The 27,366-nt window shown below is 39.5% G+C and overlaps 1 protein-coding gene across 3 annotated transcripts; it reads left to right on the forward strand.

Annotated features, from left to right (window-relative positions):
- The first annotated feature begins 1,955 nt into the window (after positions 1 to 1,955).
- Positions 1,956 to 26,592, forward strand: LOC133984076 (glucocorticoid-induced transcript 1 protein). Of its 3 annotated transcripts, none has more exons than XM_062423325.1 (9): positions 1,956 to 2,070; positions 2,246 to 2,586; positions 9,584 to 9,735; positions 16,233 to 16,322; positions 18,711 to 18,836; positions 19,749 to 19,886; positions 22,625 to 22,814; positions 23,717 to 23,837; positions 24,164 to 26,592. In XM_062423325.1, the coding sequence occupies exons 2-9, from the start codon at positions 2,322 to 2,324 to the stop codon at positions 24,531 to 24,533; spliced, it is 1,452 nt and encodes a 483-aa protein (XP_062279309.1). In that variant the 5' UTR covers positions 1,956 to 2,070; positions 2,246 to 2,321; the 3' UTR covers positions 24,534 to 26,592. The 3 variants fall into 3 exon arrangements, with proteins under 3 accessions (XP_062279309.1, XP_062279308.1, XP_062279310.1); XM_062423324.1 differs by having other exon boundaries at positions 2,251 to 2,586; XM_062423326.1 differs by having other exon boundaries at positions 2,251 to 2,586; positions 18,714 to 18,836.
- Positions 26,593 to 27,366: the final 774 nt, after the last annotated feature.

Below are 27,366 nucleotides of genomic sequence, written 5' to 3' on the forward strand. Positions count from 1 at the left end.
CTACCCTCTTAGATTTTAGTTTTAACCTAATTTCTGCTCAATTACAATATTATAATGAGTTGTACAACAGTAAAACTACTGCTTGTAACACACAAGCAACTGCACATAAAGGTGGTATGGCATTTTTTCTCCTATATGGGGCAAAATCTGTTTAAAAATAGAAGTTTTTACCTCTGGAAACTTGCGAGTCTGGGGGACATGATGAGTCTTTACTTTCTGCCACATTTACAGTCTTTTTAGCATTAACTTCCCTCTTTGTGTTTCCCTGTTGAGCTGTGGTGGAAGTATAGTAACAAGAAGAGGGACTGACTGTGACAAAAAAAAGACTAACATTGAAACATATCAACTTGATTTGACTCATTTGGACGGCTACAGCTTCATATTACTTACAAACTAGGAGACTTGTGGATTTTGTCCAATATCACTTATATCAGGGGTTTCAAAGGGACCACATACAGCCCAATTTGATCTTAAGTTGGCCGAATCAGTAAAACCATACCATAATAACCTACAAATAATATATAATAATATATATATTTATATATATTATAATATCTTTACTATAATAAACTATCTATTTACTGTGAAAAATGAGCAGTTTCAACAATATTAAGTCTTTTTTTTAAAGATTATTTTGCACAGAAGCTGCTTGACGACCGGATTTGACCCCCTGGCGGACCAGTTCTGGACCTCGGGCCATATATTTGACACCCCTGATTTATATTGTACATTACAAAGAGTATATTGTAAGTACATTATAAAGAGATCTTATGATGACCGTATGAGCAGCAGGGATGATTATGGCAAGAAACATCTAATTAAATGTTCATTTAGGCACATGAATGTAATTTTAAGACAGACTTAAACAAAATGTAAACCTGTCCTTTAATTATAAACAAAAACAAAAAAACTTCACCCACACTAAGAACACAATCCTGAAGTGACTGGCTGAAAGTTGGTCCATAGACAAACTCGCACCAATCAGTGACAATACTTTTCCTAATGTGAGCCACAGTTTACAAAATGGAAATAAAATGCAACCTTTTTAAAAAAATAAAAAATATTTGTGCAGATAATACACATTTTTATATGCAAATGTTTGACCTGTGTTTCTTAAAAAAAACAAAAAACATGTTGTATTCCCCATATTCTATAAAATGTACTCCTGGACCATAAAATAGTGATTGTGAATGTATTTTTTTTGTCCACATGAAGATGAATCAAACTTAATCAAATGTATTAATTACTCATGGGAGAGTTTATGAATGTAAATTGGTGTAGAGATTAATTATGAGTCAGAATATGAGCAGCATGTGAGGATAAAACAGACAAAAAAAAAAAAAAAAAGATCCTGTCCTTTAATTAAAAAAAACAAAACAAAAACTTTACCCATACTAAGAACACAATCCTGACATGACTGGCTGGCAGTTGGTCCATAGACAAACTTACAGCAATCAGCGACGATACTTTTCCTAATGTGAGCCACAGTTCACAACCTGTGTTTACTTAAAAATAAAAAAATAAAAATCAGCATTAAAACATGTCGTATTCCTTTATATTCTATAAAATGTTCTCCTGGACAATAAAATAGTGATTGTGAATATCTTTTTTTTCCACATAAAAATTAATCAAACATTTATTAATGACTGATGGGAGAATTTATGAATGTGAATTGGTGTAGAGAGTAGTTATGATTCAGAATCACTTTTAAAAAAAAGTGAACCTGTCCTTTAATTTAAAAAAGAAAAAAAAAACTTTACCCATACTAAGAACACAACCCTGACGTGATTGGCTGAAAGTACGGGCCCATAGACACACTCGCACCAATCAGCGACGATACTGTACAACTCGTTCGTCCAATCAGAAGCCTCGAAGCAACCAACGTGGCCCGCCCACAGCCGTCAGCCAGTAGTGTGGCCGAAACAACTGTCATTTAGAGAGAGTGGACATGATGGGGAAGACAGAGCCCGAAAACACGAATTAAAACCTCTCAAGAAGTATCAAAAATTTACTTTTAAAAGTTTCGTGTTATGAGTAAGGCTTAGGTCGGCATGTGTTAACATCTTACAGGTAAGTCTACCACCAAATTGATGGCATGTTGGAGCTTTTATTTCTCTTTTTTTTTCTTTCTTTCTTCGAGCGCATGAGTTGAATTTTTTTTAAAAGGAAGCTAACAGGCTAATGTTTATCTTACCATTCCCCCCCCCCCCCCCCCCTCCTCCTCCTCCTTCACCACCTCCTCCAGAGCAGCAGCAGCAACTTTGGCTATTTTCTTACCCCTTCAATAAGGAATTACAGCCACTTCTTTTTTTTTTGGGAGGATGTCAACCCCAAGCAACTCGCTCCAGCAGCCCAGGGTGAGACGCAGCAATGCGGGCTCCCCCGGCAGCTGCCGTCTGCTCCCCATCCGTGCCACCGTGCCCTACCAGCTCCGTGCACAGACCCTGTATGGAGGAGCCACGACCAGCCGAGGCTCAAGCCCCCCATCTAGCCCGACACTCAGTTCAGGAAGTGCAAACGCTAAGCAGAGACTTTCCCCTGAAAGTAAGGACTCCTCCTGTCCCCCAGACTCGCCAGTTTCCAGAGGTAAAAAACAACAACAACAAACACCTATTTTCAACAGAAGCAATGCCATAACACCTTCATGTGCAGTTGATTGTGTGTTATAGGCACTTGTTTAATGTAATTGAGCAGAAATTAGCTTTAAAGGTAAAATCTAAATGGGTTATGTTGTAATACTCGAGCAACATTGACAGTAGGTTGATGCATTAACTATTTAGTCAATTCATCCACTTGCACAATTAGTCACTAAAAGAGAATGAGAGTGCACTATTGGCTCTCTTATTTCCTATGGACTTTTGACAGAAAAAAAGGAGGAGGAGGTGGAGGAGGAGAGAATTGGCAGAAAGACATGCTTTCAGTTGTAAAAAAAAAAGGGGCCACGTCAGTCCCAGTGGAAAGCAATAGCTGTGAGCGAATGGTCAGGTGTTTTGCCTATTGTGACCTCACAGTAATACATGCCCAAGCATAGAGCGCACGGCTCATTCATAACATATGCTGAAACCTCACCATGTTGTCTCCTCGCACATGGATAACAGAGAGAGGGGTTGGGGGGGGGGGCTCTGTTGTTACATGTCTCTCTTTCTTTCTCAGCTGCTCCTTGAAAGGAATATGGAGACACGCTGAAGGAGGACGTGAAAGTCCTGGCAGCTCTAAATCAGCATTTCCCAGCGCCTCCTCTCTAAATCTCGTTTATGTGACAGCCTCTCCTGCCAAATATCGACACTGTGGCAGTTTTTTTTTCAGACCGGTAGCAATAGTTTTTCAGAGGCAAGAACTGCATTTTTTTTTTTTTTGGTGGAAAACCCTTTAAACCCTGTGTTTTCTCTACAAAAGAAAACACACGTAACCACACACACTATCTGGCAAATGTTTGAAGCACATTGTGATATGGAAGTGTTTGAGTACAGCTTTGCTTTTTCCAGTGTCAGGACACAAAAACAAACTCATTGTAGCTCTCTTAACCACAGTGAGTATTTCTGAATCTTGCATCCGTTCCAATGAAAAGCACCAGGTATTCCCCTACTGTAATGCTGTGTACTTAAAAGGATATAGCTATTTTTTCTATATTTTTCTGTCAAACAAATCTCAAATCAACAATTAATTGATCTTCTTACAAGTATTGTGTGTGTATCCAAAGCCTGATATATGTTATTCCTCTGTGCTGCAGACCTTATTTGAGAAATTTACAAAGTCAAGAGGTTGTGACATGTCGCACAACCAGCTAGCGAAGCTTTGTAAACGTTCCCGCGCATCCACAGTGGTGTCTGGTTTACACAGAACTGAAAAAGAACTGAACTGAAAAAGACAGAGAAAATGATTAATAGTTCTTTAGAGCTGTTTCTAAATAAGCTAGTGTGACCATAATCTTCAATGATAAGGGAACAACGGTGTGGCACTGGGAATAAGAGGAATAAGATGTATTAGGCTTTGGATACACACACAGTTAGGCCTCTTACGATAGCTACTTCTGTTGGATGATATATTGTCCCAGAAATAATAGAGATAAATGATATTTATTGTCATTTTAAGACCATTTTTAATGCCGCATTTGCAGTTAATATGATATGATTGGTTCAAATACAATACTACTGAGTTTTTAGAAATGTCTGGAAACATTTTTATATGTCGGGGCGAGTGTGATGCTCACAAGAAAAGGCATTTTATGAGTTAAATAGTTCAAATAAACAAATGTATGACCACCACAACAGCAAAACTTTGGAGAGACTCAGCAGCCAGACATTTCTCCGCTCTCAGTTTAGTAGCAGCTGAGATTGACTGAGATTGTCACTAAAAATGTGAATGGATGGTCCATCTTAAAGTTAGTCTGGGCTAGGCTAGGTTAACCCATTGTGGCTTACTTCAGGGCTAACCCCTTCACTTTATTCATCAGGTGGCAAACAGGACACAGGAAGTTGGCTCGGGTCTTGAGGAGTCGTTCATAGCTGCGGACTTCCGAAACAGTTAATCAATGCTCTGGTCACTAGTGCCAACAGTCGCTTTCTCGACCAAACACTCCCTACGCACCTCTCTTCAGTAAACAAACATGCATGTAAACACCACAGGCAATATTAAGGTCATGTCTAGTATTGTACGATAAGTCGATAGCGTAATTATCGTGACAATTATCGTGACAGGCCTACACACAATACTTGTAAATAGGACCAATTCATTAATAGTTTGACTGCACATGAGAGCTGTTGACAATAAGAGAAATATAGATAATTGCTAGCTAGGTCTTAACATGGTTAGGTTACAAATCGCCACACGCTACACAGCAGCTACTGTGCACCAACTGCATCCATTAGTGGGGCTGTTGCTTTTTATTATAAAGTCAAACTTTTGTTCGAGAGTGGGGAAAAAATTAATGTTCAATTTCATAATTTACAGTCGATAAACGCAACAGATTGTTAGAAACTGATTATCTTGTGATCTAGTAGAGGGCATTCTTAACATTCACTATCAGCTTGACCTGTCAGTACAGGCGGTAAGCTAATTAGTAAGAATGGAGGACAGTAGCGAGCATAGTCTTGTTTATCAGATAATCACTACTTCGAAGAAGAGAAGAAGTAGTTTGTGGAAGTATTGTTTTTGGGGGGGAGCTACACCAGATGGCAAAATAACCAACAAAGATAAGGCTGTTTGCCAACTTTGTAAAAAGCAGCTGCCTTATTTTCTGCAATGACAACAAATCTGATGGCTTACTGGCTAGCTTTCGTAGGTGGTAAGCTTGGTTAAGTGAGCTTGTCACGCTCTACAACCTTGTCTGACATAGTTCATTTATATAATTATAATATTAATGCATTTTATTTAAAGGCGCCTTTCAAAGCACTCAGGGACACCTTAATAAAACAGCAACAGTACATCAAACAATATAAATCAGCTAAGATTGATGCGGAAGTTAGTATAATTTTACAAAGATAAATAAATATGAATGTGACTACATAGTGTAATAGTACAATGGATATGAAACCACACAGGAAAATACAAAGACTATACTGAATGATAGTACGCTCTCTCTGACCGTTGACAGATGGACATTGACGGCCATTTATCTGCTTATGACAGTCATAGTAATCTGAATCTCTGACACATTACAGTGTATAGGGGGTTGAGTTGAATGAATTCAAACAAATTACTCGATAGATTGAATGAAAAAGTGACAGCCCAATCCTTTTAGTCAAGTTTAATCGCCTCTCTCTATTACCTTTAATCAAAATGGCAGGCCTCATGTTTCAGTGCAGCGTGGTGGTTATTGTGTAGCGGTGTGTGTGTGTGTGTGTGTGTGTGTGGAATTTTATATTTGTGACGGCGCTACGCTATGCTTCACATTCCTCAGTTCTTTGAATGAGATGACCTCCAACCTTGACCAGCGTACCATGCGAAGGGCAGGAAACGAAGCCTCTTCCACATCAACTGAGTAGGGCAGACTAAACAGGCATGATGAATTTCACCCGTGTTTGGCTAGCGGTCGGTGTTGATTTCCCACCCCAGTGGCATGCCTCGCATACCTCAGTCCGCTGAAAGAGGCGACCTCTCACCCTGGCTGGTGTGCCATGTCAGTGACGATGATGGAGACTTGACCCCTCCTTCATGGCTGTGACCTCATAGTCCAAACACGCATGAGATGAAGCCTAAGATGATGACTATGATCACAACAATGAAGGGTTGGTGCATGCCAGCCATACAAAAAAAAAGAAGCAAATCGTCACACATCATGTAGGACACAAACAAGTATTACATTGTGAGCCTAATTTTAGTCGTCCTTACCTTTCATCACAGCAGCCCAGATTGATGTGACAGCAGTTAGGCTTTTCACTGTGTAATTTCTCATTCATTGTAGTACTTTGAACCCACTCACAGACATAATGTTTGCCATTTGGTGGAAAATTCAGTCCAAAGTGCCTCCACAGTACCATGAATGTCACTTCCAGGCAGTGCGAATGTGATAATGGACTACACTGATGTTCAGAACTCTTCAGATCTTAGCCTCGACGATGAAGTCAAGAGTGTTATATTACACATCGTGACCTTTTAGGTTCACTAGCATGACATCATTCTCCTACCACACTTTCCCAACAATGAAAGTCCCCCTCTATGTCAAAGTGCCAGCTGTGCTGAAACAGCCCTGCTTCATTGTCACCCATTCAAACTGCAGAGTAGGACCAAATGTGAAAATGAGTGTGTTGTCCCAAACAGTTAACTCTGGTGGGAACCGTGTTGTGTTTTCTGTCTGAGTTTAACCTTTTTTTTTTTTATATGTGATGTTAAATTTTTCCTCTTTCTTCACACACTCAGTAAAAGTAGTAATTGTTAACACTCCTAGCGTACCCTCCTCATGCACTGAGGGTTACTTTTTTTTGGAAGTAACCCTCTGGACTCATTGAGAGATGCTTATAATCCTTAAAAGCCATTTCCTGACCAGCTGAAGGACAGATGCTGAAACTCATGTCTTTTATAAGCGATCATGGCCAAGATTAATACCGTCATTTATATTGTGTAAGAGAGACAGTGGCTCCTTAACTTATAGCTTACAGAGGACACAGTTTTTTAAAACTTTTAACAACTCATGAACAAAGTTATCCGAAATTATAAGTTCAAAGAGTTTTTATTCCTTCAGTCATGATTATGAGAGCTGTAATACATCGACACAGGGTATCTCAGGTATTTACACAATCAATAATCCTACTACCTGTTTCAGTAGTTTATAATAGAGTGAGTAATAATGTAATTTAGGGCTGCAGCTACTTACTATTGATTAACCTGCCGATTACCTCGATTAAAAAACGATTCTTTTTATAAACAGAAAACTACAGTTTCAAAAAGGTCTCAGAAAGTTAGCTTTTAGCAGATTGCTTTTTGTGTCCAATCAGCAGTCCAAAAATCTAAGATATTCACGTTATTATTATATTAAATATGACTAATAAATGTTGTAGATTCTCACATATGCGAAGCTGGAACAAAACTATCAAATATCTGCCAATTAACTAACTGATTAAGTGATTAATTGTCTCAGCAATAATTGTATCATTAAGTCAGTAAGTAGTTTGGTTTAAATAATATCATTTAAACCACATACTGTATACATTATATTATCTCTTCTTAACAGTGACCAAGCATGCACAGTCTTTATAGTAATGTTTCCTTATTCACTGTGTAGGTGATTTGATCAATTATAAATTAAGCTTAACTGAATTGAATGGACTTAAAATAGCTCAAAATCAGGATATATATCTTTTAAAATGATACCAGCTTTTTAGCCTTAACATGAACTAATATTTAATTTACATTTCTGAAATAACAAAAGTGCAACAAAGTGATTTTATTTGTGATCACAAGATCAAACTAAACTATTCTTTCAACCTGTGTCATGCTGCCATGTGAAAACCTCCAGGAAACTGTTCTGCTACGGTTTACTGATCTGGACCACATGTTTGTTTTCACATTATTCTCTACTCTACAGTTAATAAACACCCCATTTATCCCTTGGAAATGCAAAAAGACTTTTTCACAGCTTAAATAAAAAGGATTATTATATTAAAACTCAATCTGAAAGTTACCCCCCCCCCCCTCCCCTCTTTTTTTTTTTTTTTGAAATATCACATACACTTCTCACTGCTTTGATGTCTTGGCCTCTTTCACACTGTTTCTTTTTTCTCATCAGGAGATTATTCTAGTCTGGCAAATGGATGGACGATGGAAAATAACCACAATCCCAGTTCTGAGAGCACTGGCTTGGCCTATATCAATATTGATGGAAATTTAGCCTGCTTCCTTTGTCTACAATGCTTCAGGGAATTTTACTGTAGCCCAGTAAGCTTACTTAGGCAATACCTTTGGGTGGGTAGGCCTATGTATTCTACGAACAAAGAACAACAATGAACTGCTGTGTAGTTCTGCTCGGAGAGGGGGGGGGTGCCTCATGTAGATAGTTTAGTCTGTGTGTCCATGTTGGGAAAAAAAAGCCTCTGCCTTGGCCTGCTTAGACAAGAAATGGAGTAAATGAGCACATTTCCTGTTCATCAGTCTATTCCTTTATTCAGCGTTTGATACATTTCCCTTTTTTAACATTTTTTTTTTTAGAAATGACATACATAGTCTAATTGAGTCTGTCAATGTAGTTTCACATTGCCCTCAAGCTAATATCTTTGTGTTTGCATGTTTTGTTTCTATCTCTCTCACTCTTTTTTTGATTTTACTTACTGTGTGTCACTGCAGGAATGTTGAGTGGATGCAGGCAGTATTGATGTGCATTGTGGTGTGGTTGTTTATGAGTTCTTATGTGGGTGGTGTGTGCTTAACTGGCTCTGGCTCACAGCAGACTGCTCTCATAACATCAGATATACTCTCCTGCTTCAGCCATTTACATGTGCTCCAGGCCTCAGCGCTCCAGCCCTGCTGCTGCTGCTGCTGCTGCTGCTGCTGCTGCTGTTGGCTCTGCACTAATGCTTATGAGATTAGAAATATTGTCCACACTTTGAAAACAAGAAGAGATTATAAGGCGAGGTCGTCTCAGTTAAAACAAAAAAAGAATACCAAAATGGCTGCAGTAGCTGATAGAGGTGATAATTAAGTGTTTTTTTTATAATGTATTGACCTGAGTGACAAATTAAAGTGTTTAATTCAATGTGAAAAGTCATCTACTATCCATTTTGGGCTCCATCCAGGCCAAGGAAACCATCTTATTTTTGGAGTAAGGGTTCAATTGAGGTCAATGGTTGTTTTTATATGATTTTTGTGCCAAAAATGTAAACCATTTAGTTTTTACTACTCAAAACATGCCCTTCCCACGAGTCCACGAGTCTTTGGATACACATTTGCAGAGATTTATTACACATTGACGTTTTAAGCGGAGCACGCTGAACTTAAGTCTTATTGACACAATCAGGAAAGTTGGCACGTGGAACGAGAGAGATGCCTCCGGGTTGTCGGGGAGGATTGAGTATTGTTAACCAGGTACTGGCGCTTGCATGGGCGTGTGTGACTCATCCTGTTTGCTGTGTGTTTCTTTCTCATTTCGCAGCAGCAGAAAGGTCCAAGCTACAGGTGCGGAGTTCCAGTGCCATCCGAAGGACGTCTTCCCTGGATGCCATCACAGGGCCGTATCTCACCGGGCAGTGGCCTCGGGACGCTCATGGACCCTATCCTTCTTCTATGAAAGACAAAGCCACACAGGTAAAAAACATTATCTGGATTGTAGGCTAGAGTAGGAATGGGTCATATCTTATCATTCATCATCTGAGGGGGAATCTGAATGGGGTGAAAATGTTATTAAGAGGAGGTTTGCTGATTTTACACTTCAAAGGGTGTTCACAAATCTTGGAGAGGACTACTGCGTTCGTAAAAGCCTTTTGTGTTTGTCATGTAGGTGAGCCAGTTTCACGGTTGATGTGGAGTCATTGTTAGCGTTCTTATTATCTTAGACCTGTTGCTCTTCCTGCTTCGATAAGTCAAAATGTCTGCTATAAAAAAAGGGCCCCATTTGCTTTAAGTGACGTAACTTGAAAATTGAATTAAAAAAAGATGTGTGTGTGTGTGTGGAGTTAGAAAGAGGTGAGGTTACCAGACCAGGCCGAGCTCTGTAATCCATTCCTTATCTCTCTGCTTGAGGCAAGAGGCCCAAGGCCACATTAACCATTAGCATAACACACCCAAAACACCAACCAAACTGTCAGCAGTCAAATTGCATTGTGGATAACAAAGCCAGGTTTGATAAGGACAAAAACGCAACAAAAAACACGACCTGTCTGGTTCTGACACATCGATTTTGATACTTTTTCTTAAAAACAGTTAATCAAACTCTCTATAAGTCCGATGCTAACTGTGGAGCGTTCACATAATAACTGTATGTCATGATTATACTACAAAAGCAAGAAAACAGTCCGCACACTTCAGCTCCTAATGCAGGTAGATTTAATAGGATACCATAAGTGACATTATTTGAGGTCAATGCTCTTCTTCAATGCATGAAACGTCACTTGTAGTATCCTATTAAATCTACCTGCATTGGGAGCTGCAGTGTGCGGACTGTTTTTCTTCTTGCTTTTAAACATTTGGTCCAGTTCTTTCTTACTCTGGATATGCGTGTCTACCACAAACTTTTATGATTAAACAGTAACACGTGGCTGAAAGCAGTGTAGCATCGCTGTCGGCTAGTCGATCCCCCAAATCTGAGCACTTTATGTGGTGTGGAAGTGGTTCCATTGATGACGTTAAACTTCAGAGACGAAGAGAAGAAGGTGATACATCAGTCAAAATTAGTTTAAAGTCTGACATGTCAAAAACAACCCCATATATTATTCAACATTTAACCCAACTGTTAGCCCAGAGTGTTTGGTAAATCCCCAGATTAAACACTCAGTTTTCATCTATCACTGGGCAAATTATGGTAATCAGAACTTCCAAATATTTGTTGGTTTCTGTCAGCGTTGGTCGGTGACGGAGACAAATTCACTAGCCATAGCCAAAGATTATGTTATAGTAATCTGGTGGCTTGTGGCCCGCCTTGCTGCCAATACCGCGCCTAATAGACTTTGGTATAAATAATAGGGAATCTCTTCCCCTCGCTACATTTTTAGCACATTTAAAACCTTTCATAAAGCCTATGTATGGATATTATATTGAAATCAAATCTCCAGCGACACTTGTAGTATATATAACCTAATTGTTGGACCAACGCGTTTTTTGGTTTGTGGTGTTCATCAGTGTCATCATGAAACATTTAAATGGTGGATTTCACATCGAGCCTGACCACAGTATTCCTGGATAGCAGCCCACACATGATCACCCACTAATCTTGCCATGTGACTGATGGCTAAATGCAGTTTTTCCAGAAGGGCTTAATTTTTCTTTTGGGAATGAGGGTAATGGGGATGGGTGAAGGGGGGGGGGGGGGGGGTTTTGTCAAAGAATATTGAATATGTATGATCATGACGAGGGCTGCTCCGTCTTTGCGAACAGAAGCCTTTCATGTGTCTGAATGAAGACCGCCAAGCCTCATTTACATGAGCTTCATCCCTTTAACCCCCTCATGCGCCTCGCATTTCTTTGTGTGTAGGCTGAGGAAGTGGTGAGTGGGCCTCGCAGGATCTCTTGTAGTGGTTGTATGCAGAGTAAACACCTCTAATTACAGGGTTACTTTTTCTTTTCAGGCCTGGAAAAGACTGGACAGGTCTTGGAAAATCAATTTGATCATTATACTGTTGGGTTTAAAAAAATGTTATTGCACTTAATCTTTAAGTGATCTTGTTGGCAATTTTGTGTCATGTGTTCAGTGACGTGTCCATTATTAGCAGTGATTTTATTGAATGCCACTAAAGAGATTCATGTTTCAAAGCTGTATACGTTTTGAAATGGGAAAACATTTGGCAATGCTTTAATGTTGTGGGAGAGTGACACACTTGACAATCCTTGAACAAATAAATGCACAAACTCCCCCAAGGATAGTCAAAGACCACTTCCTGTTAACAAGCTATGCCTGGGCCCAGCTCTTTTTATAAGACGACAACAGCAGAAAGCAGAGGACAAAAGGTCCCTGGCCTCTTTTGTTGCGCATTGCACAAGTTCAAGACAGCCTTTCCTTTGAGCTGTAATGTAGCCCTGTATGGAGGTGAAGTTGTTTGCACCTGTCCCCGAGGCTATGACTGAGGCGAGAAGAAATCCCACTGCTTACCACCTGGCCCTCGTGGCTGCACGGCCCGCCTGCCTTTTGTGTGGGAGTTGAGGAGCAGAGGGCTCCATACATATGCTAATCAATGTTCCGGGATAGGTCTGTGTGTGCTCTCAGCCCTGTGGTTACAGAGCACAGAGAATGCCTGTATGAAGATTAGGGCCCTGAAACACCAAGTTTGACCTCAAAGAACCAGCACCGACAAAGGCAGACGGATCAAACAAGTTTTCGTCTTCTGTCGCACTCGTAACACGGCCAGCTGACGACTGACGTGCTCCAGAGGAAATTAATCAGAAGTCTGGTTTTTAGTCATTTGAGAACAGAACAGAAGCACAAACAAATCTCACTAAACTTATTGTCTTGCTACTTTAGTCTGTTTACTTCATTTCATTACACGACTGGTATATGGATTGAGAATATATCTGGTTAATAATGTGGAATTGACTCTTTTAAAGTTTTGCAAACAGCTGCTGATAAGACTTAAGGTGGTAGACATACAACACAAACTGCAGGTAGTAGTTGCTCACAGATGCTTAATGACACCCTGTTGGTGCCTGGTGGCTCTCTTTTGGACACACACACACACACACACACACACACACACACACACACACACACACACACACACACACACACACACACAATTAATCCTACTTTAGTGCTTTATTATATCTGCTATCACTGGTGATCCAGTAGCAGTGCTTGATATTTTTCCTTTTATATGAACTTAATTTAATCATATGTGTGTGATTAATCTGATTGTAGATGAATGCAGCTTGCAGAAAGAAAAACAAAAAACACCCTCTTTAGAGATATCTATCCCATTTTCAGGAATGCTCGGTGAGTCTCAGACACACACACACACACGAGATAACAGACGCACAAAGTCAACTCACCAAATCAGAATGCGTGTTCTCCTCATTTCTAAACCCCACCAAATGATAGCAGTGGCACTCTGCTCGCATGTCTCGGCATGCAATCTAAACAAACCAGCACAAATTCCACTGCACTTCTATTGAAGCCCAGTCATTATTTCCTGCTTTGGAACAGAGCTGGATTCTTGAGGATGTTGCCTGCATGTAACCCTTTTTTGGGTGGGAATCATAATGGGAAGCGAGCTGCAGGCTATGGAAACAAGAGGTTTTTTTTTTTTTTTGTATCTGTACAGAAAGAAGTAAATTATCAGGCACAACACCTGGCAGACAAGTCTACAAAGCACACACAACTCGGGCCCGGAAGTTAAAAAGCTCACATGATTAAAAAAAAAAGGGCTTCAGAGGTAAATAAAGGTGGGTGTTCCTGTTAACAGACAATTTGTTTGTAGGGAATAGAGTCAATAAAGAAAGATAGCTTGCAGTATTTTTTTAACTGTCTTGTCTCAAATGTAATGCGGATACCTGAGTTTAATTGACAATTGAGATCTGCACACATCTTTAAGTAATTAGCTTTTTCTTGACATTTAAACAAAATAATCAATTTAAGGTCAAGAGTCCCTTTTTAATATTTGAAACGCTTTGTGTGTTTTATAAAACCACACCACTGCGTATTTGTTTAAATGTTGGTTAAATGCAAACAACTGTTGCACCAGCTGCAGGCTAAATTAACACCTCATTATATCAACCGTCAAACGTTAACTGTAACCATTTGTTTTTTTTTGTATACTGAACATTGGTGTCGTCACTTTAACAACTTAAGTACACATTCAATGCTGCTCTCATTCAAATCAGTTTTTAAAAAATGATTAATTTGATTTAAGGCTATTGGAAATGAAGTGATACTTATTAGTGATGAAGAAAAATATCTATTTAATTGAAGATTGTCAACACATCTTTATCCACAAGTGATGAGAAACTCCATTTATTGATTTTGGCTTTTCATTTCAACCAAGAAAATAGAATAGAAAGCTTTCTTGTCATTATATTTGACATATAATGAGATTACAGGTGACACTCCCATTTGTGCTTTAAAGACAATCAAAACATGACAACCACATAAAAACACGACACACACGAAGCTAAAACAAGATGAACATAGTATAAAAAGAAGAGATGCAGCAGCTATAATAGCATAATGTGGTAGGTATTGCAATTAAATGAAATAAATAGAATACATAAAAGCAGTGGTCAAGATTATATGGCAGAGGATCCATCCAAGAACCAGTATTGTTGAAGACTGACACATATCACTCAATTAAAAGCAGCTCACATTTAATAAAGAGTAGCACACCTACTCAACGTCACTGAACATCTGTGAGAATTTAGTTTTTTCCTCAACAGCTAAGTCCACAACTCCCATAAAGCCCCCGTCTGCCCTTTTTTTTTTTTTTTTTTACAGCAATCTGCATTCAGTATGAACGGATTAGGCTGCAGCATCGAGTCCCTCGACGTTTGGCAGACGCATCAAACAGCGCAAACCATTCAATAGGCCATGCACAAAATGTTAATGCTAAAGGCTAGCTAGCTACACATCTGCCATCCAGCGTGGCCCAAGCACAGTAGTCCCTTTTATGAGAGCACAAGCACCCATTTAATTCGCTGTCCTTTTTCTGGGGTAGAGGGGGGGGGGGGGGTCAGTGCCAGCAAGCCAGCGCAAACGGCTTCACGGGTGTTCCTCATTATTCACAGTGTGATATTCCATATGATAGGGAAAGGCTTGTGCGTTAGTCGGTGAGGGAGGGGAGCCATAGAGGTTTTTCTGTTTGGCATGGGGTCAAATGCGGTCCACTATGAAGACAGTGACATTTAAGATGATTCGTACTACTGTGCAAGACCATAAAACACGTCAGATGTTTGAAGATTTGTTTGAGCACCAGAGGCACTGTTGATATGCATAATCAAGGGGAAGTATGTGGTTTCAGACGACCCTATGAAACATCCTCAGTCTGTTTCTCTTTTTGCATATATTTACATAACTTAACAGTTTCCTTGTTTATGCAGTTGGAAGTCTAAAAGACACGTTCTGTGAGACAGAACCGCCGCTATGGTCTCTGGTAGGGAATGTTTTGTATATCAGATGTTTCCTTACTGGTGTATTAACAAACAGAAATGTCTGTAGACTCATTGACCTCGTGTGAGCCTATCACTAGTGCTGTACTGTTGCATACTCTGCTAATTATAGTAGAGTATATAGGCTTAATGGTGATAGTGATTTATGGAGTTTCAAAGAAGCTTCAAAGTGGCTAAAACTAGCTGCCGGTAAAGTCCCTGTAAATGTCACCTGTGGCTCACAATTATAAGGTAACTATATGATATTTGGCAGGCCTGTAATTATTTTCTTGAACTATGTTTAGATTGTAAAATGGTGATAATGGTTATTTTGGTATGCACTGGCTGTCGGTGCCTGTAGACAAAAATCAAGAGTTTAGTGTTAGTGCCCTTTCCCAGATGTATTTATCTTAACCCAGCTTACTAATGGAAGCAATCAAACATGCTATGACTTATGTTTTTCCTGTTGAAAGCAGCCTTTTTTCCCCCAGGGACCGTATCTCATGAATGTTTTCCGCGTTTTTCATTGATTCCAGATTTTCAGCTTTACTTTTTGGACACACGGCACTCATTACTGCTTTCACCCAATCATCTTTCTCAACTCCTTTTATCCAAACAGTTTTACATTTTTAGGTATTTTTAGGTTGATGCTCACATCTTGAGCGACTTCACAGCGAGTGTTTAGATAGAGCGTTTCATAGGACACACAACTCCCGATGGGTATATATGTTGATTTTGTGCAGGACTCGACAAGCTCTGGATACATCTGTGACCCTTTTCAGTTGTCTGATGTCTGTAAACAACCCTGCTGCTTAAACACATTTTAGAAAACTGCAGGTTAGTTAATCTTAGGCTTTAAAGGGTGATGTAATGTATTTTATTTGAATATCTTTGGGTTCACACACAATGGACGTGTTTATGCACTGGGACTTAAAAGTTGTGTGCGTGTCAGAGAGAAGAATAAAGAGTTGTGTAACATATGATTATGTGTCAGCATGTATGTTTCTGTGTTTTTTCAGACTCCAGGTCTCTGGATTGATGAGGGAGCAGAACAGGGAAGTCCTCACCAGAGATCAGCCTCCTGGGGCAGCGCAGACCATCTTAAAGAGGTAGATTCACCTGTCTTAACCTCTGTTTACCCCTAACTCTCCCCTCAGAGCAACTTCTGACAACAAACACCACACACTGTGACGTTTTTTGTTGTTTTTGAGGCTCATTCCATTTACTCAAAATGTGTTTTATTTGTCAGGGTCTGAGGTCAGCCTAAATATTATACTCCTTAACGTCGGTTTCCACTCCTGTCTATCTGCTGGGTTTAGTGGCCAACCAGCCAGACCACATGGAGCTATTAGGTCTCAAGCTCTCCAGACCACAGTCTAAATTTATCCTCTGTTCCCCTCTCAAACTGCACCCTCGCAACTCATTATGTCCTGTTGTTTTTGAGAGACAGTGCAGGAGCTCCTCTCAAGGGTGAAACAGCCATATTGTTCCCTCTTCAACTTGCACTGATTGACCTTTTGCAGCATTTCTCATGTTACTCAAAAGTCTCACAGATGCCCCTGCAACACAATGGACTCATATTCTTTTCTCCATTTCTAGCACAAGACTTGTTCCAAAATATTAACGGCACACAGATGTTTTGGGGTTTTTTTTGTTTATATTGACCAGAACTCACAACTCACAAATACTCTCAAAAGAATCTGCTTCAACCAAGAACAGCTCGCAAACTACATTCCTTAAATGTCTTAATTTTATTGCCAACATGCCAAACAATGAGTTTATAATGTACAGTTTAAACAATATTGTAATGGGCTTTGAATGGAGCAGACTTTATTGTTGACTTGTGTGGCATCTGGTCAGGCCACAGTCAGTCAGGTCAGTTTTTATCTTCTAATCATGTCGGACAAACCTGGATGCACAAGAATCTAATTTTTACTGACATTACTGATAAATTAAGATAACAGATGAAAGTGTTGAAGCTTTTATTATAAAGAGAATTGGATGTAAACTACAGCTCGACAGATTGCTCTTCAGCAGCGTCAACAGCTGTTGAAAGGAAACGGCAAGAGACACATCTTACTAAACGCAGCCACAATAAAGAGATACTTTAAAACCCATTTATCAGCTATAGACTCCCAGCAGTGTGATCACATAAAATCTGAATGTTCAAATCAGATTTTGTAAATGTATCCACACTGCAACCAGGCCTGACAGGAAGTTTCACTGTTCAGCTTTCTGCAAGACAGTCCCCACAGCCCCGGCCTGCACAATCAATAGCACGGCAGAGCCAGGAAAACCTCCCTTTTTCTCATCCTTTGAGATTACTCCGGGATTGCCTGGACTTGTCATTATCGACTGCTGCGGTCACTCAATGAATATAGTGAACTGCACTCAAGCTCCCTAACCTCTGCGATTACATGTGTGGGAGGACATCCATGAGAAGAGTGAGTCTCTTTGTTGACTGTGTTGCCTGGATTACGAGATCAGCACTGAAGACCACACCTTTGTCTGCATAGTACAGCTACTTCTGTTAAGCTCACAAAGGGTATCCTGTTTTTAGGTCGATACTTGGCCAGATAGAGAAACACCCATTGACTTATTTCATCATCAGACATACTTGGCTGACTTCATGCTCTATATTAGCCAATAATATTCAGAGTCAAATCAGGATGGATGCACACAGAAGTAAATATAAAGTATCATGTAACTGTTGTCAGCCACAGAAGTGAAAAAAACCTCCCAGCCATCCAAAACATACAAATATTGATGGCAAGCACAGCATTATTATAGTTACATTAATGCAATATGTGCATGGGGGCAGTGAGGATTTGTACTTTCACTTGCAGATAAAATGCAGGTTAAAAACGAAAACAAACTTTGCTCATCAGGGCATACGATTTCGTAAGAATTTTGGTTGTCAGTATTTCATCATTTACGTTGTTGTTACAATTTAGTCAAGAAATAAAAAAATATGTTAATAAATAGTTACTGTCAACATTTTTGTGGACAAACGTAGCACTGATCTAGTGGCTCTTCTAGACTTTACAAATGTTATCGGACCAAATGGATCAAATTCAGATAGTGAAATTAGTCATTTTATGGATATTGTGATGCTTAACAAAATGTATTCACAATTTTACAGCTGCTCCTCTTCCCATGATTGTGTACAGGGAAAAATACTTTTGAGCTCCTGTTGAACCCGGAAGTTGTAATTTGACAGTTTGGCTACAATGTCAAATTGGCTTCAAAGCCTGCAGCACATCCTGGGGTCAGCCGAGGGCCAGCTTCTAAGAGCTGAACTGAGGTGCTGCATAAAAGATCAGTATAAGATAAATAAGGAGTTTGAACTGAAGATATTCCAGTAGAGACCTAAAATATAAATATAGGACCTGAAAATGTGCATGATTTGTCTCTCTTAAAGTCACACATTGACAGAGATATTTCCTTCACAACTCAGAAATGTGTCAGTTGCTTAAGTTATGTTGCTTTTCTTCCAGCAGATTGCTAAACTGAGACTGCAGCTGCAGCGCAGCAAACAGGTCAGCCGGCAGAGCAAAGACAGAGAGCAGAGCTCACTGCAGCTGCCGCAACAGGCACAGCATGGCACTGCATGCCAACCTCAGGTGAGCTATTCATGTCAATATTCATGCCTCGACAAACTGAGTCACAGGCGTGCTCTTTTCAGGTGAAAACATTAACCAACTCTGACTTTAGTGATGCAAGATTTTACCCTGACAGCAGTGATATGATAAGGTAGCTTAGCAGCCAAGCAGAAAACAAATTAAACAGACGGTGACCAAACCATATCACAGGTGCAGAAGATAAGAGAACTGAAAATGAACACAGGAGTAAAGCAAGGTTGCTCTCTACATTACTTGGTTAACAATCCCAAATTATAAATCAATAAGGATTTTATTTGTGCATTTGCTACATCAGGTTAAGTCTGTTTGAAAGTTTTTGGGGGATTAGGTTTAGAATGAATATGACTGTATATTCATATAGATTTATAGGTCATATTTGATGTTTGAGTGCATTATGATGTGTATGTTGCACAGCATTTTCCTGCAGAGGTCTAGTTAATGAGTCCCTGTGCTGACCACTGCTGTCAGAAGAAGAGGACTGGAGAGAGGAAGGACTGTGTCTGGGCATGCCCTGCTCTCTCCATGTTTGCAGTTCATTCATTAACTGATGCCCAGCAACGGTCCACACCAACCACTGTGGGAAAATTAACATAAACAGTGATATGCTATGCCCCGCACCCATCTGCGATAGATCACAATCATGGCTGTGTTTTCTATCCCTATGACATTCAATCCCACTTTAGTGACATGTATTTAAACTGAAAGCCTCCTGCGATTAAATATCTCATTAAACTGGGTCAACAACAATTCGACACCGCGAGCAGATCAGAGTGACACCAAGACATGTGCAAACTTATGTATTTGATTGTACAATTGACCTAAATCTGAGTCTATTAGTGTCTATTACTTTGACATGTTTATAGCTGTCATTTATCACTTATGTTGTTTTTCCAGTACAAGGGAACTTCATCAGCCTTATCGACAATCCCGGTGCCAAAATCCCTCATATCCAGAGTGCCGAGCAGCGTGGAAGGCATCAGCCACGAGCTAGAAAATGTGTTTATCAGAGAAAACTGGGAGCAGGGGATACAGGTAGGTTGTTTATATACACCAGCAGCTTTAAAAATATTCTTAGTGATTTGTTGAGCAGCACATGTGAATTTTATTATTAAAGACGAGACAGGTTTTGGAAGATTTAGAGCAGCTGAATGTCAGTTGCTGGACTTGTACTTAGGGCCTGACACTGGATTTTTAGGGGTCGAAGGAGCAAAAGAAATACAGATATCAATATATTGGCCGATAATGTACAGAATAAACACACATTTTGTAGCAATGGTCCCTTAAATGTGGTTGTCAAACACTAGATATGTAATGGAGGCTGTGATATTTTACAGTTTAAGTATAAACTTTATAGTGTAAAATGACGTCAGTGCCCTGAAACAGCAAACTTCACTGGTAATTTAATTCATTTAATTAGCTCTGAATTGAAAAAAACAACACAGAACAAAAAAGAACATGCATATATTAAACTTGAATTAAGAAAAATGATCAGGTATACATAAAATGCTGCCCATTATAAAAAAAATAAAACAAAAAACCCAAAATGGCACATATTGGACAGCATATTCACAGATACTGAAATATCTTTGATAGGTCAATATCAGCTCTACTTGTACTAGATGCAGTGAACTAAACATCATAACTTACAGACAGTAAATACGAGTGGCAAAGTGAGAGAAAAACTGTTTATTTCAACCTCAAAGTTGTAATTATGAGGAAAACATATGGTGAATTTCCAACAATATCTCCCACTTGGTGAAAAAAAAACCTGCAAAATGACCCAAAAAAAACTAAGAGATGAATGCAACAAAAGCTAATCTTAAACATTAACTATAACCTGCAATAGTCTCAAATTAATTGACAGATCTTACAATACAAAACAAAGGGGGGGAAACTCGTCAGTGGCAAATATAACACACATCAACTCTCCACATTTTGCTTATTGTTCTCTGAGTACTTCTACTCTGCGTGACACGTCCTGTTTGTGCTGCAGACATGGACACGGGACAAAAATCATTAAAACTTTTTGACTCCGACACAAAGTGTTTACATACTGTCAGTAATGTCTGTTGATAAAGGAGAGACTGTATTTCCTCTAATAGAGGCCAGCAATCCATTAAAAGCCAGATCTCGGATATTTGCTGTGTGGGGTTATTGACACGAACAAAATAAACGCCCTAAAAACATCTAAAAATATCTTTGTAGGTCTTTTAAACAAAAACTTAAATAGATATTGCACACTTTAACCTGAAACACATCAAAGCTGATGTTAATACTGACATTAACACAAGTGTCTTATTTGTGTTTCTTGGAGCGTAGGATGTGTTGTTTATGTTATACTCGGCTATATTGTAAATTTGGTCTCTACCTCAATTTATTCACAGTATAATTAAAGTTTTCATAGCATTTCATTGGTTGAAAATGACTCAACTTCAACGTCATCTGCTGTTTAAAATCAGCCCTGAAAAGTCGATGCTGACTTTCAGGCGGTGGTTTGGGAGTTTTCTACGTCATGAAAAAATGGTAAAATGTAAACCCCAGCCTCCACCGTTCAGTGGAAAGCCCGCCCGCGCTCAATTTCAAATATGCAGATTGAGAAAGTTTAAACTTCAGCAGCTTACAGCAGCACTGACCTGCTGGAGGAAATCTCTCTGTCTGTGTCTGTCTGTGGGAGGAAAACTCTGCTGGCAGCCACAAAAACAGCTGAAATCCTCTTCACAGTTCATCCTGTAGCTCTTTAACTCTCCGACTCCTGCAGTTCTCAGCAGGTAAAATCTTGTTTTAAAATGTTAAATTGTTAATGAACCTGTGGAGCAGCAGCTCTGCAGCTCTGTCACAGATGGAGAGATTTCCTCCAGCAGGTCAGGGCTGCCGTTAGCTACTGAAGCTAAAACTGTCTTCATGTGAAAATAAACTAAATTAAACACAGACGGGTTTATTTAAAAATGACTTCTGGCTTGTTTAAATCTCACAGCACTGTTTGTCTTCCTCTCATTATCATAATTTATTATTATTGTTATCATTTCTCTCCGGCCATCTACGCCCCACTCCCCCCTTCTCAGACCTTTGCCCACTTTTCAGCACTTTCTTAAACTATGCAGTGGGTTGAGTTAGACTCAGACCTGCGGCTGAAGTAACACTTAATAAAATGTATTACATTCACGCGCACTTACTCTTCAGTCAACTTTAACATTGTACACTTTACAGTCAGGCAGGAAAACACACATATATTCACACTGAATTAAATCCCTCAGAGGTGAGAAGATGCGTAAATCATGCTTGATGTGGGGTAGTAAACCTTGACAGGTCTGTAAAACTCCCCTCTTTGAAAGTCTAACACACACACACACACACACACATACAAACATACACACCACTACAGATTTACTGCCTGCTGTGCACCAGGCCTTTTCTCCCTCCTCTGCTCTCCCATTTGAATCAGTTGTGACGAGGCAGAGCGCTCTGCACATGGCACTGTTCATCTACTGTCAAGTGCTACCATATGGTGCAGTGTTTGCTTCTCCAATTGCCCTTTAAACAGACACACAAACACACCAGAGGCCTTTTAGCACCAGTCTCGCCTAGATTTTGGACATTGTAGCTGATTCAGTGGCGATATCATCCAGTGAGATCACACAGGAGTTAACACTTTAAGAGTTCAGATGTTTGTTTTTTACAACACTAAGCACCACCACTTTACTGTTTTTAGGATCTGTGTACGTTAACCTCGTGTGACTTCTCACCACCTCTTCCGCACTCTGACCTCACAGGCCATGGATGCGGTGGATGGCCGTCGCGCCCCCTTCCCTCCGCATCGCTACAGCAACAGCGGGGACACACGTGACACGGATACCCAGGCCCCCTCCAGCGGTGACTCGAGCCCGTCGCCCCGCCCCTGCAGCCCCGACCACCTCCACTCCCCCGATGGAAGCCCCTGTTCTGCAGAAGACATCGACAAAGGTGAGCCTTCAGCGTTAGACCGATGCATCAGTCAGTGCACCATGCTCTTAAGGTGGAATGATGGTGGAGAAAGAAGTTTTAGGGTCAGTGACAAATGAGGGTTGGCAAGATGAGCAATTTAAAAAATATATTGTCTTAAAAGCAGCATCAGGTTTGTTAACATGTACATTTTGTATTTTTGTTGGTTTTTGTCACATGAAATGACATTTAAACTTTTTTTTTTTACCAAAAGTAAGACTGAATGCTCCTGAAAATGTCAAATGGTGTAACCACAAAAGAATGATAAATATTAAATATTCCATCCACCTACACTTTATGGAAGTGCACAAATATATGTATATATAAAATGCTTCCTTTATAACTTTAAAGCATTTTGCTTTTTAAAAATATCGACACATATCTGAAAACATACATGCCAATACCAATATATCTGTGATAGGCCAATGTCGGCTGATAATATCGGCGGACTGATATATATTTGTTCCCAAGGATTGAAGCTCAATTAAGTAAATAATAAAGTAAGCTCAGTAAAGACAGATATTTGTCTCCAGGTCCAAGTATTAGATTGTGTGAAAGCAGGTAGTGAACACTCAGTTATTTTGTCCTCTTGTTTATTTCAGCATAATTTTAGCCAGTTTTACATTTTATTTTAATCATGCTGATGTAAGTTATTGCACATCTATTAGTTTTGAGAAGTTGAGAATTGTCTTTTGTTCAATAATAAAAAGGTTTCGTAGGATATAGTAAACGTTTTCTTTATCCTGTAAAGGAAGGTCTTCAAATGATAGTCAGCCCTCCCTTTACTGCTCCAGAATTGATAACAAAATACGTTTTTCTGTTTTCAAATGTATTAACTTAAAAGAAACAAAGTAAATGTTTTATATTCTGTGCTGTATTTCCAGACAATGTGTGCAGTTCTCCTCTCCCAAAGTTTGCCACCTCCCCCAAACCTAACAACAGCTACATGTTCAAACGGGAACCTCCAGAGGGCTGCGAGAGGGTCAAAGTGTTTGAGGAGTTGGTGTAAGTAAAATTTCGCTCACTTCTCCTTATAAGATCTGTTTGTCTTGTTTTTTTAAAATGCGCCCTCATGTTTGACATTTTCCTACTGCACAGTTGTTCTTTTGTCTGCTGTGTGAGCGTTCTGATCATTAAAAGGAAAGAAATAATAGATGCTGTTTAATGGACTCTGTGATCCTGTTAGAGGGTAGTACAGCAACGCTAACAAGCTTATTTTCATTGTGGGTGGCAGAGATGAAGGTGAATGTGGGTTGCATGTAACAGAACGGTCGTATGAATAGTACATAAGAAACAAAAAAAACACTGAGCTTTAACTTCTGTTGTTTCAGGTCGGGCAAATCAAAAGGCTTCCCTCTCTTCTCGTGCCCCGACAAAAACAAGGTGAACTTCATTCCCAGGGGCTCTGCCTTCTGCCCCGTCAAACTCCTCTGCTCCTCCCTTTTCTCCCCCGTCTCACCTTCGTCCTCCTGCTCCTCTGTCGTCAACCCCGGTCTCCACGGCAACGACAGCCAGGGGCCTCAGGTGACATCGACTCTGCCCACCGCATCGCCACCGCCTCCGCCGCCACCTACCTTTCCGGCCTCCACTGACCGCTGGAGCAACGACACAAGCACAGCAGGCGTAAACACAAACAGCAGCCAGAGCCCTGACGCAGATGTGGGGAAAGATGCCTCAGCACAAGTACTCCTTACCAGCTAGTCCTCAGGTATATAAACACGACCACGCCGAGCTTAAGTATTTCAACGAGCCAGGTGGTGTGGTTTTAAAACAAAAACTTAAAAATTGTAAAAAAAAAAAAAAAAAAAAAAAAAAAAGTCCTTGCACTCCGTTAATCCTAACGTTAGCCAGCAGGGAGTGCCCAAGGTCTAGAAATGACACACTGGGGAGGACAGTGGTACCAGTAAACCTGCTGCTCGGCCCCAGTGTTTGTCCCACTGAACTCGGATGATTTATCAAGGAAACCTTTTTTTTTTTTGGTCAAACGTTTGTTAAGATTAGACCTTGGGCACGGCCTCTCTTCACCCATCACTAACCTAGCCTTCTCCTCTGTACCGTCACAACAACCATAAGAGAAATAGCTTTTGCTTTTGTTATTGCAACAACAAAAAAACAACAACAAAAAAACCCAACAAAAAATAAGAAATGACTGCTCAAATTATTGTTACGTAGCGCCAGAAGTTTTGTCGAGATGATGAAATCAGAAAGGAAAAAAACTAAATCCAAAACTGAGATATCAGAGATACTTTCTACTCATGATATCACAGCAGCTTGTTAGCTGTTCAGTGTTCAGCGAGCAAATGTCTAAAGGTCTTTTACAGGATGGAAAAATGATTGTTTCACATTTATTACACAGATGTCTTACAGTCAGAACGCTATTGCCCCACATTTAACCACATTGTTTGCACTTGTTACGACCTGGCTCACATCGATACCGGCCGTGGCCTATTTTTTGTTTATTTTAAAAGTACTACACACTGTCTATGTGAAAACCAGCAGTCGTTAAGAGTGCAGGCTCCACCCAAAAGGCCGACAAGCCAAGACCTAGATCTGCATTTCTTGCCTGATCACTTTAAAACTCTGTTAGCTCAACACAAAATGCAAATATCAGCTGTTTTTATTCAGTGACCAAATAACCAATCGCTAAGCACACAACTCCCCCATCGCCTTGTTTTATTGCCCCACACTACCCAGAACAATAACTCAGGTCATGTGGAATGTACTTGTTTGGACTATGTTGCCTTTCCCCAGTGTTTATGACTTTCTGCTACAGAGAGACATCCCAAGTCTTTCTCAGAAGTTCTTTTTCCCTTGGAGAGGGAGGATATTACAGACTGAATCAACTGATTGATGTCACAGATTGTGACCGATTTATTTTTTGCATTAACCTCTTCAGGTTGAGAGTTTGAGGTGCTACGACACATTCCAGAGATCGCTGTTGGGTCGGTCGACAGCGAGCGCTCATGTAAATGGAACTAGCTACATAAACTACACCCTCCCAAATTAGGAAGTTGACAATTATGTTGTCCGTTACCCCCTTAAATATGTACCAAAGCAAATTACAAAACGATGAAAGGCCCATCATGTATTTGGGACATGAGAGGCACGTTTTTTGTGCCAGAAGCATAATGTTTATGTGTGTTTTTGTTTTGTTTAGAAACAGTTCGACGACAGATAAACACTGGTTCATAGTGTTTTAAATACAGGCGCTAATTGCTAAACTAAGCCTAAGCACTTACTTGGAAGTGAGATGATAATCGCTGTTTTTATTTTAGACCAATTTGTAAGTTAAAACAATCAGAACTTGAGTGTGCAATCATTTTTTGTTTGAGGTAAAGCTACACTAACATTTATTGTGTAACACAGTTTTGTTCAGCATTCATATTCGAGCAGCTGTGTCTTGACACCACCTGCACAAGTTTTATCACCACATGTTTAAAGAAAAAAACATTGAACACTTGATTTTGAATGACAGATTTAAACTAGTTAATGTTTCATTCCAAAAAAACGTTGGTGTATCAAGCCACTTGCACACAGAAGCACAAATATGAACAATGTATGCAACGCATTCCACACAGATTGAGTTGAAATACTCTGCTCTGCTTTCAGCTCTGAGAGTTTCAATCATACTTATTCTGATTTAATCACATGTGCATTGCAGTTAAGACGAAATAAATGGTTGCCATGTTTGGCAGTAATGATTCAGTTCTCCTGTGTATTACGCATTTTTATGTAGATCTTGTGTGTGTTTTTCAATAAAGAAAACAAAAAATCTCTGTTTGGATTGATATGTAATCTTTTTCCAGGGCCATAAACAGACACAGCAGCTAAATAACTCCAATATTCATGACATTTGTATACAAATAGGAGTCAAGGTAAGGCAATCAATGTATTTGGTTATATTAACAAATGTCACATGGCTTGAACATCAAAAATGACACAAGACTAAGTTACAAAAAATGATAAATGTACACTCAGTTATAACATTTAAAACAAACCCACTAATGATTGCGATGAGGCTCTATATCAGTATATATATATCGACTTGTGAGTAGATTTAAGGCATTTACTCTGATATACAGTATATTCAATTAATGCAGCATTGTAGTCTAAATCAGTAATATATGATTGTATTTTCAAACTTTCCAGTTAGCTTGGCTCTGAAAACAATACACTGAAAACTGCATATATTTCCCATGAAAACCAACAACTGTGAATGACAAATAAATACATATCCAATCGTTAAAAAAAAGAAAGAAAAAATCCCACATTATAAACATATTGTTCATTCAACTTCACTTTTACTACATAAAATAAGTCATGCAACATGCAGTGATAAGTAAGTGATATGTATTTTTTTTACCCACAAACACAAAAAAGCATAAATCTTAGAAAAAGAAACTTCCTGCCTGAACTTCCTTCACACGTGTGAAATAATTGGCTGTAATTCGGATCAGTTATCATGATTTGATGGCAGAAAAATATAATTTCATAAAAACTATTTCTCTGTATTAACTTTCCTTCACTCGCTGCA

This window comes from Scomber scombrus, chromosome 7, assembly GCF_963691925.1.
Source record: "Scomber scombrus chromosome 7, fScoSco1.1, whole genome shotgun sequence".
Lineage (NCBI taxonomy): Eukaryota > Metazoa > Chordata > Actinopteri > Scombriformes > Scombridae > Scomber > Scomber scombrus.

Coding starts and splice junctions, on each gene's coding strand:
- LOC133984076 (XM_062423325.1), top strand. CDS start 2,322: ATGTCAACCCCAAGCAACTCGCTCCAGCAGCCCAGGGTGAGACGCAGC. Junction 2,587..9,583: donor AGACTCGCCAGTTTCCAGAG/GTAAAAAACAAC, acceptor CTCATTTCGCAG/CAGCAGAAAGGTCCAAGCTA. Junction 22,815..23,716: donor TGCAGAAGACATCGACAAAG/GTGAGCCTTCAG, acceptor CTGTATTTCCAG/ACAATGTGTGCAGTTCTCCT.